Source organism: Thrips palmi, unplaced genomic scaffold (assembly GCF_012932325.1).
Source record: "Thrips palmi isolate BJ-2018 unplaced genomic scaffold, TpBJ-2018v1 HiC_scaffold_7, whole genome shotgun sequence".
NCBI classification, from domain to species: domain Eukaryota; kingdom Metazoa; phylum Arthropoda; class Insecta; order Thysanoptera; family Thripidae; genus Thrips; species Thrips palmi.
Genome location: NW_023144634.1, coordinates 8,217,941 through 8,235,895, shown reverse-complemented (window position 1 = coordinate 8,235,895; position 17,955 = coordinate 8,217,941). Strand labels below are relative to the sequence as shown.

Genomic DNA, 17,955 nt, shown 5'->3' with positions numbered 1-17,955 from the left:
ATTAGAACCCTTCTCGCTCCATCGCATCGTCGCTCTGTCTCTCTCGCACTCGCGGGGCGCCCCGGATAGGTGCGAGAGAGACACACTGTTAAAAAAAAAGTATGAAAATTCAGACCAAATTGGTAAGAAGTTATTAACAGACTTGAGGTCTGAAAATTCAGACCATTTAGATGGTCTGAAAATTCAGAACTGGAGAGTCTTACATTTAAGAGTTTGGAGGTCTGAAAATTCAGTCCTGTACGAAGATTGTGAACTATAAGGTTCGTGACATGTTCAATATGACATAGAAAGAATCTCAGGTGTGTGTGAACCTCCAGAGAGGACAACATTGAGTAAAAATTGTGATGAGGGAGAAGGTCCTCTGTCCTTCTCCCTGACTCTCGAGGCCGGCCTGTGGCACCCAAGGAAGTGGCGACAAGGAGCCATCCGCGAGAGGTAAATTAGAATGTGGATTGTTCAACTTCCACCCATATTACGGAGATAAATCTTGCAGCAGAGAATGGTTCTCATATGGCCGATTAAGTCCTGTCAATTTGGAACTTTTCAACTAATATATTTTCACATTAGAAGCCTTTTAAACAGAAGTAGGTATGTTCCACAACATGCGCGCCATCTAGCGGACAAACGAAATCTTGGGTTGGTCTGAATTTTCAGACTTAACCATCTAAATTTTCAGACTGCGCTGGTCTGAATTCAGGTTCTGAGACGATCAGGTCGCAATTTTCATACCGGAAGGCTAAATTTTCAGACAAGCAGTCTGAAACAAGTCTGAAAAATAGATTCAGACCACCAAGTCTGACAAAAGTGGTCTGAATTTTCAGATTTTTTCTAACAGTGCAGAGCGACGAAAGTTGAGCCTCCGAGTCAGTCTGCTGCAGCGCCCACCGGACTACGTACTGGGGAGGAAACCGTTTCGGGGGTGGTGCCCTTGCCGAACGATTCCAAAGAATCCCTATCGCTGTCCCTCTCGCACATGGGGCGCACCATGAGTGCGACAGGGACAGCGAAGAAACGGCTCGAGGATGCCTATGCCTCCACTCTATAAATGTCTTTACGGTGAAAGGCTGCACCAACATATTATGGTGGAGATTTTCTCCATAATACCAACGAAATTCGTCAAAATATCTACAAGGTACAGTGAATTCTCAATGGTATGTTATGAGGTCAGCTGCACCACCATGTAGAATCTTCACTGTACAACATATAGAGTGCAGGACGGGAACTTGACTTGGAATGGCTTGGGTCACAATTGATTCACCAGGGGAAAGGGAGCATATGGAAAAGAGAGAATTTTAAATGGCTTGGATCACAAATGGTCCACTAAAAGAGCATGTAAAAGAGAGAACTTTGAAACGGCTGGGGTCACACAAATGATCCACCACAACGGAGCGTATGGTAAAGAGAGAAGACAAACCCACCGGTGCGCCACGACGAGATGAGACCAGTCTATGCATGAGCAGCACGAAGGACGGCGAACATCATCATGCAGGGCACTAACCATGCGACTATTTAGAAGACAAGCACGACGAGCAGGACGCCGTGTTGTCCTGCCTCGTGTGTGTGTGTGTGTGTGTGTGTGTGTGAGCGAGCTAGGCCTGACCTCCTTACTGTGGGGGAGGGGGAAAGGCTGCAATTACGCATGTCGAGGGTGATTAACTTGTCTGGCGGCAACAGCGCCGTGGCGTTTTCATTGGAAGCAAAATCGAGAGGCGCGGCGAAAGGGAGGGGAGGGGAGGGGGTGTTCCTCGGGCGGATGCAAGCAAGTGCGCTTGCGTGTCGGCAGTGCATCGCAGTGCATGCATGCACTTTTGCTGCACCTGCGAAATTAATTCCCCCTCCCCGCGGCCGTGCGCGGCGGCCCTCTCGGCGTCTGGCTGTGGCCGCGTCTGCGCCGCCTGGAGCGGCACTGGAGCGCCTGCAGGGAAAAGGCCGCAATTTGCTGCGTTCTGGTCGCCGCCGCAGCGGCATGCCGCCACCGCGTCTAGGCTGGCCTAGAAAATGGGAGTCTGGACGTGCGAGTGCATCAAGTTCCTGTGCACAGTGGGCCAGAAGACCGGTGGAGGCGGCCAAAACTCAGGACGCGTTTTGAGCTCCAGAGTCGCTAAATGGGACCCGAACCGAACGTGTGACCCCACCAATGGATTCCTCGTTCGGAGAGCAATCCATTGGTGGGGTCACACGTTCGGTTCGAGTCCTTTCTAGCGACTCTGGAGCTCAAAACGCGTCTAGAGTTTCGGCCACCTCCAGAGGTCTGCTGAGGCCTAACAGCGCTGATGATGATGACCGGCCTTCTGGCCCACTGTGCTGTGCCACGCGCCCTCGGCTGCTTGTCTCTCTCGCACCCCCACGGGACGCCGCACGAGTGCGAGAAGGACAGAGCGACAAAAAGTTCCTTCGCGGGTGTGCTGGCGGGGCCGCTGTCGAAGACGACGCCGGAAGCCCTGGGATGCGCTGTGGACTGGTTCCGAGAGTAGTTGTCGTCGCTCTGTGTCTCTCTCGATCCTGTTTCGACGCCTCATGACTGCGAGAGAGACGGAGCTACAGTCTCCTGGGCTGCTCCAGTGGGATGAAAAGCCAGAATGCGTCGGCCAACAACATCCGGCCCGGCCTAGTCATATATTTACAGCGTGAGCGTTTCGGAGCTGCTGAGGAATATTTACCAGTTTCCTTGCCCCGTTGCCCCGTGCGACAAACAGCGCGCCGCGCCGCCGTCGAGATCATGCTCCGGGTCTTTCTTACTCTCCGTCCTCTAGCTTTCGTGTCTCTCTCTCTCTCTCTCTCTCTCTCTCTCTCTCTCTCTCTCTCTCTCCTCTCTCTCTCTCTCTCTCTCTCTCTCTCTCCTCTCTCTCCTCCCTCCTCTCTCTCTCTCTCTCTCTTTCCCCCCCTCTCTCTCTCTTTCCCCCCTCTCTCTCTCCCCCTCTGTCTCTCTCCCTCTCGCTATGCCCTGGCTCGCTATGTGTTCTGTTTGCTCGGCCCCACAGTGCAGCCCGCCGTCCGTCCGTCGCTATCTCCTCGCACGTAGTCTTGCCCCAATTGTTTAACCATTCATATTTGTTCGGTTTGAGCAAGCGTCGTTTCCCGTTTCCGGCCTCGTTCCTCGGCCCCGCCGGTGTCGGTCCTCCGCGGACGGACATGCACACTCCGATTTTCACGGACAAACCGATTGAAACCCTCAGCCGGGCGGCGCGGGCCGGCCGGTTTCGGACTGGTTTGGATCGTTTCTCTCTTGTCTGGCGCCTTTGCGTGGATAGCGCGCCGGATAAACTAGCCCTGATTGACGTGCCGTTCCGCCCGTGTGTGTGTGTGTGTGTGTGTGTAGGGGAGAGAGAGGGGGGGGAGAGAGACTTCGGGTGAATTGGGCAAAACGGGCAAAACGTTCCCGGCGGTGCAGGGCGGTGCACTGTGTGGGCTGTGCTGCTCCACCGGCCGGCGGTAGCGACGGAGAGTGTAATTTGCAAACACGCGCCCCGCCGCCGCCCCACCAGCGCACTGCCCGCCGCCGCGACGAGTCATAAAGAATTTACACTGCAAAAGAGAATGTGCAGTAAAAGTGAAACGTCGAAGGAACGAAAATAAAAACGGACGACACGACAAAGAAAACGAGAACAAGTGAACCCGACGAAGGGGTTAATAAAACAGAGTGCAGCCGTGACGGGGCATCGCCTGGCGCGAGGCCTGGCGTCGTGATGCGTCGAGATGCATCGCCCCGGCATTCATTAGCGTCATATCATCCTAATGATTATAATGATAATCATTACCGTCCCTGCCGGCCCTTGTTTTGCGTTACACCCTCTAGTGTCGTTTTCTTTGTGCACTGTGTGTGTGTGTGAGCCTGTGTGTGTTTTGTGTGAGTAGGGGTGTGTGTGTGTGTGTGTGTGTGTGTCGTGGGGATGGGTGTATGTGTGCGTGCGCGACAACGTCCCCCTTCCTTCCTTCGTCAAATCCTCTTCTCTTTCTCCGGACGGTGCATGCATAGCATTATCTCAGTCGCCCGTGGCCTTGAGAGGGCATTGGGCCCGCCCCGCCCCGCCCCGCCCCACCCCGCCCCACCCCGCCCCGCCGTCTCGCTGCAGCCCGTGCTGCTGGAGGGCGTGGTCGGGTCCATCTTACTTACGTCTTTACGTGGAGGGTGTGGTGCCCGCCGCGCCGCGCCACGCCCGCGGCCGTATGGTCTGTGAGGCCGTCGGTGAGGCCCTCGGCCGCCTTGATGCCGGAGTGCAGCGGAGTGCAGGATGGAACGTTATTGTCGTGACGACGCAGGGCGATGCAGGGCGATGCAGGGCGATGCAGGGCGATGCAGGGCGGTCCCAGGGCAGAGCGCCGACAAGGACTCGGATGGGCGTGTATTATGCGTGCAGTCGGCCGAAGCCGCCGCACGGTGGATGTGCCAGAAGACCAGCGCAGGCGGCCAATCCCGGACGCGTTTTGAGTTCCAGAGTCGCTAAATTAGATTTGGACCGAGCGTGCAGACGTACTAGGAGCAAAGAAGTGCTTTTGGCCTACCTTCCAGGTGGCCTATCTGGTAGCCCTTGAGGAGGGGGCCTGGCGGGCCGTGCGGTAGTCTGCGGTGGCGCCGAGTGGCGCCCTGCGCCCTTCGCCCCGCGCTCTGCCAAGCCTGGCAAGCCTCCACTCCACCGCACGCGCACGCTTCCATACTTGCGTTGCGTCAATGCGCCAGCTCATTGTGAGCGTGCTCGGTGCGCCTCGCGGTGCGTGACGGTCGCTGCCTTAATGACGCCCCCTGCCCTGCCCCCTTCCCCCTTCCCTCCCCCTTCCCTTTCCCCTTCCCTTCCCCCTTCCCTTCCCCCTTCCCCCTTCACTTCCCCCTCCCCTTCCCCCTTCCCCCTTCCCCCTTCCCTTCCCCCTTCCCTTCCCCCTTCCCCTTCACTTCCCCCCCCCTTCCCCTTCCCTGCCCCCTTCCCTTCCCCCTTCCCTTCCCCCTTCCCTGCCCCCTTCCCTGCCCCCTTCCCTTCCCCCTTCCCTTCCCCCTTCCCTGCCCCCTCCCCTTCCCCCTTGCGGTCTCCCCAGCGTTGTTTTGCCAAAAAGGAGGCGTTGCCGTCTGGACGCGTCTGGACGTCTGAACCGCAAATAAGCACCCACCTCCGTCGCCTTCTTCCGCGCGGAACTGAAGTGGCGAACAAAACGCCAATCGCAAAGTGGGCCAGAAGACCGGTGGAGGCGGTCACGATCCCGGACGTGTCTTAGGTCCAGAGTCGCACGAACCGAACGTGTGAACCCAGCAATGGATTGCTCTCCGAACGAGGAATCCAATGGTGGGGTCACACGCTCGGTTCGATTCCTGTTCAGCGCCTCCGGAGCCCAAGACGCGTCTAGAGTTTTAACCGCCTCCGCCAGTCTTCAGGCAAATTCACTGCGCATCGGCTCGGCGTTTGGTGATGACAATTCGGCGGTAAATTTTGACGCTATCCACTGCAATTTGGATGGAAAGACTTCACCCCAAAATATGGCGAGACATGAAAGTCTCGCCAAGATTTGGTCAGAACTGAAAGTCTCGCCAAAATTTGGTCAGACAAAAAAGTCTCGCCACAAAACGGTCATACATAAAAGTCTGACCCCAAAATGGCGAGACTTTTGTGCCTGACCACGGCCTTTAGGCCGTAACCGTCCGGCGCATTACGGCCTGTAGGTGGTGGTCAGACACAAAAGTCTCGCCATTTTGGGGTCAGACTTATGTGTATGACCGTTTTGTGGCGAGACTTTTTTGTCTGACCAAATTTGGGCGAGACTTTCAGGTCTGACCAAATCTTGGCGAGACTTTCATGTCTTGCCTTTGGAGTGGCGAGAAGTCTGACCTTTGGATTTGTAGTGTCGTCCGTCCCCGATCTGGGCTTGTCTTGGCTGGTTCGGCTCCCCCGCGGCCCGCCATAGGCCTGCAGACTGATTCCGAGAGTCATTTTCGTCGCTCTGTCTCTCTCACACTCATGGGGAGTCTCTTGTAGGAGCGAGAGAGACAGAGCGACGAGGAGGACCCTCGGAATCAGTCTGCTGGCGGCCGGGCCCTGCACCAAGGCCGCGCGAGGCGCGAGGCGGGGCGGGGCGGGGCGGGGCGGACCACCCACTTTAAACACCGACACCATCGCCCTGAAAATGAATCTTATCTTTATTATTACTCTATCCTTCCTCGCGCGGCCGGCCGGTCTGCTGGTCGTCTGGCAGGCCGGCGCACACAGTGGGCCAGAAGCCGGTGGAGGCGGCCAAAACTCTAGACGCGTTTTGAGCTCCAGAGTCGCTAAATGGGACTCGAACCGAACGTATGACCCCACCAATGGATTGCTCTCCGAACGAGGAATCCATTGGTGGGGTCACACGTTCGGTTCGAGTCCCATTTAGCGACTCTGGAGCTCAAAACGCGTCTAGAGTTTTGGCCGCCTTCACCGGCTTCTGGCCCACTGTGCGCATCGTGTGTTGTGGCTGCGGCGTTTATGCTGCAGTATTCGTTCGGTCAGGTCGTTACCACGGAGTGCCGACCAAACACTGTCTGTCATTCATTTTGAAACACACTACAAATTCTCGCAATAAAACCGAGTTTGCGTTTCCCCCGATGTATAGTTTTGCACTATGTTCACTCTAAATGTTGTACAGTGAAGATTCTCCATGTTATGGTGAAAATGTTCCATATTATGGTGGTGCAGCTGACTTCGTAACATACCATTGAGAATTCACTGTACCTTATAGATATTTTGACGAATTTCGTTGGTATTATGGAGAAAATCTCCACCATAATATGTTGGTGCAGCTTCACCGTAAGACATTTACAGTGTTCTTGCTGCGACCAACCTCTAATTTTTTTGCGGTGAAGGAGTACTTAGCTGGGCTGGGCCGTGGCACGCGGAAGTCAGTCCGCCAAAAAAGTCACCGCCCCGCTTGCCTCGAACATTGGCGGCGGCTCGGCTGGCGCATCCTTGGACACGCAGCGCGACGCAGCGGCACGCAGACTGATTCCGAGAGTCGTCTTCGTCACTCTGTCTCTCTCGCACCGTGACGGTACGCTCCATGAGTGCGAGAGAGACAGAGCGACGAAGACGACTCTCGGAATCAGTCTGCTGGCCGGAGCGCCTGGCGGGTAGGCCGCCCGCCGAGGACCGCTGCGTCACGGGACGGCATCCCGACGCCCGGCTCGTCGCTCTGTCTCTCTCGCACCCCAACGCGTCATGAGTGCGACAGGGGCAAAGTAACGAACTCACCATTAGGAACTGCACAGCTCGGCCACTGCAAAGCCAGTGGTAAGTTTACTTGCCACAAATTTGGCAAGCCGTTTTGAATGCCAAAAATTGGCAAGCTTGGTCGGGAAGTGCTCCCCAGCTAGCCAAAATTTGGCAAGCTTATGAAGATTGCCGACCAAAGCTTGCCAAATTTTGGCATTCAAAACGGCTTGTCAAATTTGTGGCAAGTAAACTTAGGCTACCACTGGCTTTGCAGTGGGCTAGTACCGTACGGGCCCGAAATGAAGTGCGGGGCCATATCGTCGGCCAGGAGAGACTTTGCTGCATGATTCCAAGGAGGTGTGAGAGAGACAGAGCGAGAGAGACCGTTCACAGTTTGCAACGCACCCATGTGCAACCTTTCGGCCGGACTCAATTGCAACGTAACGTACCATTTTTCATTGAGAGGGGCATGTCGCCGTTTTTGTTTGACAACGTCCAGATCAACACGTCGAGCTTTTTGAACTGGTTTGGCACTGTTTGCTCGCCTTCGAGGCCGACGCGTGGTCTGTCGATCGTGTCCTGTCTGCTTGCTTGAGATGCGTCACTCCGTGCTTCGACGTCGCACCGATCGTCTTTCACAATCTTATTCTTTCGAGACGATCCCTCATCCTCGCCGTACGTAATCCCTCACCTTTTCTCCCCCCCTCCGCTCCCTCTCCCCGTCCCCCTCGGCCTCCGCACCTCCTCCTTCCCACCCGATGCGTGCGTGTCTTGGTGCGCGCCCGGGACGGCCCCTGGCAGTCCTGCAGTACACACAATGGGATTGAAAATGCGTTTACTGTCATAATTACCGAACACCTTTGCCTTGCCACGCCTCGACGCGGCTCGCGTTCTGTGTAGTGTGTGGGTGTGTAGGCGAGAGAGAGAGAGAGCAGAGGAGAGAGAGAGAGAGAGAGAGTGAGGAGAGAGATGAGTGGATCCGCCAGGGAGTCCGTTACCTCCGTTCCCGCCAGCCCCTCCATACCGCGGCTTGCTGACTCTTGCCCAGGAGGTAACTGCAACCGAGCGGCGTAGCCAGGTCGCTTGGTAATGCTACCATGCTGCTGTGGCACTTCACCAAGAGTCGGTTGACTTAACTAACCCGCATGGTTCTCCCAAACAACCCCCGTACCTACCTCGAAGCCGGTTCTGTAACCAAGCATTTTTTTTCCCTGCACCCTGTGCAACCTTTCGGCCGGACTCAATTGCAACGTAACGTACCATTTTTCATTGAGAGGGGCATGTCGCCGTTTTTGTTTGACAACGTCCAGATCAACACACGGTAAAAACGGTACCTGGTTTTCCCAGGAGCCCTATGGCGAAGACATAGGCGATTTCAGGGGGTTCCTGGGAAAACCAGGAACCGTTTTTACCGTGCACGTCGAGCTTTTTGAACTGGTTGGCACTGTTTGCTCGCCTTCGAGGGAGGGGGTTGTCGAGTGTCCTGTCGCGCTGAGAGCCGTCACTCGTTTGCAACGCACCCATGTGCAACCTTTCGGCGGACTCAATTGCAACGTACGTACCATTTTCATTGAGAGGGGCATGTCGCCGTTTTTGTTTGACAACGTCCAGATCACAACGTCGAGCTTTTTGAACTGGTTTGGCACTGTTTGCTCGCCTTCGAGGCCGACGCGTGGTCTGTCGATCGTGTCCTGTCTGCTTGCTTGAGATGCGTCACTCCGTGCTTCGACGTCGCACCGATCGTCTTTCACAATCTTATTCTTTCGAGACGATCCCTCATCCTCGCCGTACGTAATCCCTCACCTTTTCTCCCCCCCCCCCTCCCTCTCCCCCTCCCCCTCGGCCTCCGCACCTCCTCCTTCCCACCCGATGCGTGCGTGTCTTGGTGCGCGCCCCGGGACGGCCCCTGGCAGTCCCTGCAGTACACACAATGGGATTGAAAATGCGTTTACTGTCATAATTACCGAACACCTTTGCCTTGCCACGCCTCGACGCGGCTCGCGTTCTGTGTAGTGTGTGTGTGTGTGTGTGGAGAGAGAGAGAGAGAGAGAGAGAGAGAGAGAGAGAGAGAGAGAGAGAGAGAGAGAGATGAGGGATCCGCCAAGGGAGTCCGATTACCTCCGTTCCCGCCACGCCCCTCCATACCGCGCGCTGTGCGCTGCACTCGTTGCCCCGGGGGGCACATGTCACCCTTGCCGCCCGCTCCGCCCTGCGTTTGTGTGTTTCTGTCTGTCTGTTCGTCTGTCTGTCTGGTTGGCTAGCGTCCGTCAAGGTTCGTCTGGCTCACTCCTCCCCTTGACCCAGTCTGTTGGTCTGTAGGTATGCGTTTTGCGACCGTTCTGTCCGCCCATAACACACCCACATGCCTTGCGGCGAGCACGCCCGCCGTGCCCTGCCGTGCCGCCGTGCCTTACCGTGCCTTACCGTGGCATGCCGTGCCTTGGCGTGCCATGCCGTGCCGTGCCCGCTATCAAGCGGGCCTATGCATGGCCCAGGATGATTACAATAGCGATGATCGATGCGTCCCGAATCGAAAATGGCGGCCCCTTTTCGTCTTTCGGGCCGGCCGCTCCAGTGCGGTACAGCACGTCCTGGACGCTGGGCAGGGCGTCGGCAGTCACACTGTAAAGAAATTCTCCTCTTTACGAAGGAAATGGCGCTAGCATCGTAGAGTATCTTGCTATGGAAATCCGAAAATGATTCGCACTATTTGCTTCGCCTTATGCTTGTGTGCCGAATTCATTGTAACTTCATCGCAAGACGTTAAGAGTGTGGCATTGTGCCCGGGGCGGCCTGGAGCTGCTTGGGGCTCTGGGCTGGGCCCCGAAGGTGTGCCAGCCGTCCAGGCGTGGCCGTGCGTCGACTTGATTTTATTTATCGTTATTTTTCTCGTGCCGCCGCCTCGCCGGCCGGACGCTTTGGGGACGTTTTATTTGGACACGGGCTGAATTTGCTTTTGTTTGTTGTTGTTGCAGACCTGCAGTTTCCAGTGGACGTGGCGGCCGTGGCCAAGGACCACCCGTTCCTGGAGCAGGACTCGCTGCAGTCGCTGTTCCGGCGGCTGCAGGCCCTCAACCGCACCGCCAACATGAAGGTGGACAACCTCCAGGGACAGGTAAGGCGGCGCCATGGCGGAGCCTAGCCGGGGTGAGGTGACGACTTTACCCACTACGCTGGTCCAGTGGCGGATCCAGAGCTGGCCTAGGAAGGGGCGAAGTTGCACTCCTTGCCTAATCACAGGGGCAGCGTACGGCTTTTGCCAACCCTTCAGCCCCCCCCCCCCCCCGGCATCTGCCGCCGCTGGCCACGGCGACGTTAGCTCGATCTCGATCACTGTCAGCCCCGTTACTCCATAAAGAACGGCCAGCCTTTGGCTTCCACGGCCGCTCGATGTATCGATCCATGTATCGATGCCCTTCCGATTCGATATTCCTGGATCGTGATGGGTGGATGCTGCGTGTCGTAGCCCGAAGCGCGGACCCCCCCCCCCCCCCCCCTCTTTTCCTTTTTCTTCGGGTCCACACGTCTCCATTCCCTCTGCGTACCCCTCCCCGGTTGAATTTATTTTTTCCCCGCCTTGGTCCACCAGACATCTGCTGTTGCTCTAGCTCGGCGTCGCTCGGCGTCGCGGCTGGTCTTGGCAGCGTGGAGGGCTCCCGTTTCCGCGCCTCAAGGGTTGCCCTCCGACCGCGGTGTCTGGCGCGTCGCGGGGCGTGGCGGGGCGGGGCGGGGCGGGGCGGGGCGAGGCGGGGCGCGAGACGGGCGCCTCAGAGGACTCGGAGACCCCCTCGACCGCCTCCTGGGGGGGAGCGCCGTGGCGGGGACACTGCCTCAGCTGTGCTGCACCAGCAACCAGCAACGTACAAACAAGTCACAGCAGCCACTCAAAAGTGACATCAAATGATAGTCACACGGACGCAAATTGGCGCGACACTCCTTTCGGTTGGGGTTGCAGCTCCCTTGGGAATCCGGCACGAATTTCCACCTCTCTCGCCGCCATGTCACCAATCGCATCGCGCCGGGACAGCCACTTCCAAAACGGCAATACGAGCCGCGCGTCACAGCGCGTCGCTGCACTGCTGCACTCCATGGCGCCGCGGCGTGCTGGCTCGAGTGGCCTTCTGCTGGCGCTTCGTCTCGCTCTGGCGCCCCATGAGTGCGACAGAGCGACCGCGACGCCACGACTCTTCGGAATCAGTCAGCAGGCCCGGCTTGCTGTACGTCGCGGTGCTGTCGCTGCATTTCGGGGGTCGGCCTGCTGGCCCGCTGGCTGGCCCGGATGTGCATTGAACCGTGGTCGATACCCCGCGGCGCTGCGAGGCTCGCGGCCCTCCGGTGCTCAGTGAGGCGCGGGGTATTGCCGTCGCGGGGCCCGCCAACGCGCGCCAACGCACAGTGGGCCAGAAGATCGGCGAAGGCGGCCAAAACTCTAGACGCGTTTTGAGCTCCAGAGTCGCTAAGTGGGTCTCGAACCGAACGTGTGACCCCACCAATGGATTGCTCTCCGAACGAGGAATCCATTGGTGGGATCACATGTTCGGTCCGAGTCCTATTTAGCGACTCTGGAGCTCAAAACGCGTCTAGAGTTTTGGCCGCCTCCACCGGTCTTCTGGCCCACTGTGCAACGCCAAGCCCGAGCGAAGCAGCGAAGCCCCCTGGAGCCCAGGCGGGGCGAAGCGGGGCACATTGGGCACACTCGCGCACGGCCCTTTGCCCGGCGACCTGTTTCCACCGTCCGATTGGCGAGGCGCGGCTCCACTCGTCTGCACCAAAACCACAGGGGAGCGTCGCGTGCCGAAAGGAACGAAAGCGGTGCTAATTTTTCTGGCTTGGGCCTGGTCTGGTGCACACACTCACTGACGACATGAAGCTACCACACACATACACACACATACACACACATACACACACACACACACACACACCGCACGCTGGGCTGCAGCCTGTAGGCCTAGGATGGCTGGGTAGGGAGGTTGAAAGACAATTGCCCACCCTTGACCAGAGTCAGCCGTAGGTGGGCAAAAGGTAACACTTTGCGCCCACAAGCAGGCACCGTGTGTCGCCCCTGCCCCCTTTTTCAGTCTAGCTCTGGATCCGCCACGCCACCGCTTGGGGCGTCCCAACCCGCCGGCCGGCCGCGGGGCCGTGCAATGCGTGCAATGGGTGTGTAACGCCCCACATCGAGCCGGCCAGCCTGTGGCGAGCCTGTGGCCAACCTGACCGCGAGGCGCACGACGGAGGCTGCGCCAGCGCCGACTGAGTCCGTCGCTCTCTCTCTCTCTCTCTCTCTCTCTCTCTCTCTCTCTCTCTCTCTCTCTCTCTCCTCTCTCTCTCTCTCTCTCTCTCTCTCTCTCTCTCTCTCTCTCTCTCTCTCTCTCTCTCTCTCTCTCTCCCTCTCTCTCTCTCTCCCTCTCTCTCGCACTGCTGCGGCGCGCCGCACGGGTGCGAACGAGACAACGACTCTCGGAATGAGTCTGCTGTCTGCAGGCCGACCTAGCCGAGATAGCCAACCTCAATCTCCACGCTCCACGCGTGCTGCCCTTGCGCCTTGCGACCCGCCGCCTTGCGACCCGCCGCCTTGCGACCCGCCGCCTTGCGACCCGCCGCCTTGCGACCCGCCGCTGCGCCCGCCGCCTTGCGACCCGCCGCCTTGCGACCCGCCGCCTTGCGACCCGCCGCCTTGCGACCCGCCGCCTTGCGACCCGCCGCCTTGCGACCCGCCGCCTTGCGACCCGCCGCCTTGCGACCCGCCGCCTTGCGACCCGCCGCCTTGCGGTCAGCGCGGGGCGCGTGGCGCTGCGGCGGTTGCGCGTACGCCGCGCAGCAGACTGGTTCCGAGAGTCGTTTTCGTCGCTCTGTCTCTCTCGCACTCATGAGGCGCCCCATTTAGACGCGAGAGAGACAGAGCGACGAAAGCGACTCTCGGAATCTGTCTGCATTCGCGACGACGGCCTGTGACGGCGTGCGACCCCCGGCCGGCGTGCGCGGGGTGCAGCGCGCAGCCTGGTGCCGACGGTGCTTTCGCCGCTCTGTCTCGGGCACATTTTCGGTATGTCAATCGAATTCCCTGGATCTCGGCCAGGCAAGGGCCACGGCAGGGACTATTGCGTCGCTTTGGCGTCGCTTTGGCGTCGCTTTGGCGTCGCTTTGGCGTCGCTTTTGCGTCGCTTTCGCGTCGCTTTTGCGTCGCTTTGGCGTCGCGTCGCCTTTGCAGAATCCTGGCCGACACTTGTCCTTTTACGTACATGCAGTCGTCGTGGCGATGGCGCGCGAGAGCCGCGGCCTGCGTCGCGGCCTGAGCCCCCCGGTCCGGCCGGACTGACGCGCACTGACGTCACCGAGCCGTTTTGTGATCCCGTCGATGGGGAGCTGCGCGATGCTGCGCGATGCTGCGCCACTCGAGAGTGTGAGTCAGAGGGTCTTTCTTTATGAATGGAGTGGACTGCTGCGCGCGTGTGGGTGTGTGTGTGTGTGCGTGTGCGCGCGCGCTCCCTACGGAGATTGTTTGTCACCGTTTGCCAAACGATGCCGGGGTGATGATGACGACGTGGTTGCAGGCAGAGAGCAAACGCTGATTCCGATCCGAACCGTGTCCGTGGCTCTGCCTCTCTCGCACCCCGGCGGGGCGCTACATAAGCGCGACGGAGAGACAGCGACAGTGGCTCCGTCGCGCGTCCTGTTGGATTCCGGTGAAAGACGCGTGAGTCCTACTCCTCCTCCCTCCCCCCCTTTCCCAAGCGCCACACCGGCCCACGAACGCGAACCGCGACGCGAACGCACTTCCACGAATCGGCGCGACGCCGAGGCGTACCTGCGTCCACCTCGCCGCGTAAGGCCGGGCCAGCAGACTGATTCCGAGAGTCGTTTTCGTCGCTCTGTCTCTCTCGCACCTGTACGGGACGCCCCGTGAGTGCGAGAGAGACGGAGCGACGAAAACGACTCTCGGAATCAGTCTGCAGGCCGGGCTGTGAGAAGGACGCGGAGGACGCCGTCGCGGCCTTACCGCCCTGTCCCGGACACCGTCCCGGACACCGTGCCGGACACCGTCCCGGACACCGTCCCGGACGCCGTGCCGGACACCGTCCCGGACACCGTCCCGGACGCCTTGCCGGACACCGTCCCGGACACCGTCCCGGACGCCGTGCCGGACACCGTCCCGGACACCGTGCCGGACACCGTCCCGGACGCCGTGCCGGACACCGTCCCGGACACCGTCCCGGACACCGTCCGGACACCGTCCCGGACACCGTGCCGGACACCGTGCCGGACACCGTGCCGGACACCGTCCGACGCCGTGCCGGACACCGTCCCGGACACCGTGCCGGACACCGTCCCGGACGCCGTGCCGGACACCGTGCCGGACACCGTCCCGGACGCCGTGCCGGACACCGTCCCGGACACCGTCCCGGACGCCCCGGGCACCGTCCCGGACACCGTCCCGGACACCGTCCGGACCCGGACACCGTCCCGGACGCCGTGCCGGACACCGTGCCGGACACCGTCCCGGACACCGTCCCGGACACCGTCCCGGACGCCGTGCCGGACACCGTCCCGGACACCGTCCCGGACGCCTTGCCGGACGCGACACGCTTTTGTCCAGCCTCTCGGCCCTCATGACGTGCTCCAGAAACGCACCGGTGCACTTTGGATCTAGAAAACACACGTTGCGCCGTTTGCTGCATCGCATGACATAGCTGCGGCAGTCGCGGCCGCCATGCGCAGTGGGCCAGAAGACCGGTGGAGGCGACCAAAATTCTGGAACGCGTTTTGAGCTCAAGAGTCACTAAATGGGACTCGAACCGAACGTGTGACCCCACCAATGGATTGCTCTCCGAACGAGGAGTCCATAAGTGGGATTTCGCCTTGAGGGGAGAGCGACGCTCCCCACCAACCATTCCCCACCCCTGGATGCGCGCCTGGGCGAGGAGCCCCTCGTGACCCCGTCGAGGAGGTGGCTCAGGAGGGCCATGTCCGCAAAAGTTGCCCACCTGCAGAGGGCTACTTGTTGCCTACCTTTCCGGCTGCTATGCGACTTCAGCCCCCCCCCCCCCCTTTCTTACCCCTGGATCCGCGCCTGCCGCCAGCGACACGTCGCGATCCTGCCCGTCCTGCCCGCCGTCCTGACGAGCAGAGCCAGCGGGCGGGGCCGAGCCGAGCCGAACGCGGCATCGGGTGAATCCGGTTGACCTGGATAGTCATTCTATTCAAATGGCGAGCTAATTCGCCCTGCGATTGGGTATTCTGCGTGGGACTGGCAGACTGGCAGGTGTAACCGGTGTAACGGCGCGGCAAGCCAAAGGCAAGCCAAAGGCAAGCCAAAGGCAAGCCAAAGGCAAGCCAAAGGCAAGCCAAAGGCAAGCCAAAAGGGAAGCCAAAGGGAAGCCAAAGGCAAGCCAAAGGCAAGCCAAAGGCAAGCCAAAAGGGAAGCCAAAGGCAAGCCAAAGGCAAGCCAAAGGCAAGCCAAAAGGGAAGCCAAAAGGGAAGCCAAAGGGCCCAAAAGGGAAGCCAAAGGCAAGCCCAAAGGGGCCCCAAAAGGGAAGCCAAAGGCAAGCCAAAGGCAAGCCAAAGGCAAGCCAAAGGCAAGCCAAAGGCAAGCCAAAGGCAAGCCAAAGGCAAGCCAAAGGCAAGCCAAAGGCAAGCCAAAGGCAAGCCAAAGGCAAGCCAAAGGCAAGCCAAAGGCAAGCCGGGTCATTTTGTCCGCACTTTCATTCCCCTTTTCCGTGAAAGCGTGTTTATCTTGCAGCGCTGATGAGGCTGGGGCTGCCTGCCATATGACGCGTGGGCGGCGAGCGCGCGAAACGGCGTGGGTTCGAATACGGCGCCTACCGCCCCCTTTTTCCTTTTTTCCGCGACGACCCTCCTTCGGCAACTAAACTGGGCTCGTGCTGGGTGGACAATGGCTGTATGCACTACGCACAGAGGGCGTGCCGCACACGTGTGTGTGTTGTGTGTGTGTGTGTGTGTGTGTGTGTGTGTGTGTGTGTGTTATTAAAGGTGAAATCGGACGTGCACTCTAATGCCCCCTCCTCCTGCACCGCACCTGCGAGTTGGCCGTGCGCCGTGCGTACACGGCGTGTGTACTACGGTGTACTACACGGTGAAGGCGGCACCCGTCGAGTCCAAGTGATGCAGGCGTTAGTTACCGCGGTCTCGGTGCGGCGTTGGCCCGCCGGCTGATTCCGAGGGATCGCCTCTTCGCTCTGTCTCTCTCGCACCCCTACGGAACGCCCCATGAGTGCGAGAGAGACAGACTGAGCGATGAAAGGATCCTTGAGGCGGCCGGCCCGGTCTGCTCGCTCCGTGCGGTCTGCTGCAGTCGGCTGCAGTCCGGAGAGGAGAATTCGCTCCGCAAAGCAAAAGTGGCAGCTCTGGCGGACACTCTCGGAACTACGTCGGGCAGAGGGTACGGCTGGTCTCACGAGTGGATACCCCCGGGAAGATGCCGCGGCACCGCCGATGGGAGCGCCCCAGCGGCAGTGGTGGGGATGGCGCGGGGCACCGTGAGACTGTGGCGCCCCGGGCGGAGACGGGAAGAATGGTGCTTTCGATTCACGCAAAATTTTAAAAAACTGGCGGGGGGAAAGGGAACCGCTTGAAAAAGGAGGGAACTAATTAAGTTGGCAGAACAAAGGAAGTACATAAGTTACAAATGTTAGGGGAAAAACGCACGATTATCGGTCATTTCTGTTTGGCGTCAACCTGTGAAGATTACTCAAAGGAAGCTGTTCACTATGGTAAAACATGGCTGCCTTTGATATTTGATCATTTCTCTATAAAAAAATTTTTTTGTCTGGTCTCAGGTAACAACGCGAGTTGAAACTTTGCTTACTTATTAGGTTCATTTAGTTCCCAAAACAAAATTCAAACCAAAAGTTTAACGTTCTCTGAGAAAAGTAGCTTTTTAGTGTTTTTTTGAGCGTTGGGGAAAAAACTTCCTGCGTCTTTCATTAAAACGGAAAGTCTTTAAAATTTTTTTTGGGTTATCCTAAAGATGTATAGGAGATATTTTTGTGACGGAATTTTCAATTTTAACTTCTGTCCTAAAATATGAATTTTCAAATTTTAACTTAAAAAAAAAAATGAATTTTTTGCCCTTTTTTCAACTTTTAGGTGTTTGTAAAAAAAGGAGGGCTGATATCAAGATTCCGTCACTAAAATTTTTCGACAAGTCATCAATGAATAGAGTCCATGCAAGACGACTCATGTAGGGGTCAACCCGGAACGCAGGAAATCTTTCTACGACAAATTTTTTGTTGACTGAGCAAAAGCTGTGAAGTTTAGCGTATAAGCCAACGACAACTGATCTCAATGTTAATTCTTTCCGAATGATGAAGGAACTACCCACATAGTTTAAAGGTGTTCAACCTGTTGAATCTGAAACCTTCTATGCACATTTTTATCCATGAACTTTAAAAATACTATTTTTGGCAGTTTTGGCCATTTTTTCACCAGCCCCCCCCCCCCCCCTTAATGTCCGCACAAATGTTTTTCCACTTTTCCGGTCGGACCCACCCGCTTAGCCCTTTCGTCCGCCAGGGCGCTACAGTCTCACGGTGCCCCGCGCCAGTCCCCACCACTGCCGCTGGGGGCGCTCCGATCGGCGGTGCCGCGGCATCTTCCTGCGCGTATCCACTCGTCTGGTCTCGGAGGTGCGTGGAGGGGGAGGCACGCACTGCTCGGACACTGCACCGTAGCGCACCGGAGACCAATGGACCCTTTATATCGTCCTCCTGGCTAAACGAAGTCTTTAAAGAAAAAACACGTCGGGATAAAAAATTTTAGAGCTTAC

At 58.3% G+C, this 17,955-nt stretch overlaps 2 protein-coding genes across 2 annotated transcripts in view; one reads left to right on the top strand and one right to left on the bottom strand.

Annotated features, from left to right (window-relative positions):
- LOC117652769 (stAR-related lipid transfer protein 13) overlaps window positions 1-17,955 on the top strand; it is a gene marked incomplete at its 5' end in the record, with an annotated part of 206,223 nt that overhangs the window by 178,351 nt on the left and 9,917 nt on the right. Inside the window, one exon of the mRNA XM_034397862.1 lies at window positions 10,142-10,281. Within this exon, the coding sequence (XP_034253753.1) occupies window positions 10,142-10,281 (140 nt within the window). The remainder of the gene's footprint in view (window positions 1-10,141; window positions 10,282-17,955) is intronic.
- LOC117652654 (putative per-hexamer repeat protein 5) lies at window positions 14,166-14,848 on the bottom strand. The gene is made up of 2 exons (XM_034397736.1): window positions 14,630-14,848; window positions 14,166-14,579 (listed from the first exon to the last, which is right to left on the bottom strand). Exons 1-2 carry the CDS (start codon window positions 14,846-14,848, stop codon window positions 14,166-14,168), a joined length of 633 nt encoding a protein of 210 aa, XP_034253627.1.

Excerpts from the sequence above, each read along its gene's own strand:
- LOC117652654 (XM_034397736.1), bottom strand. The coding sequence starts at position 14,848 with ATGCAGCAAACGGCGCAACGTGTGTTTTCTAGATCCAAAGTGCACCGG. Across the intron at positions 14,580-14,629 it reads CCGGCACGGCGTCCGGGACG|GCGTCCGGGACGGTGTCCGG; the intron begins GTGTCCGGGTCC and ends ACGGTGCCCGGG.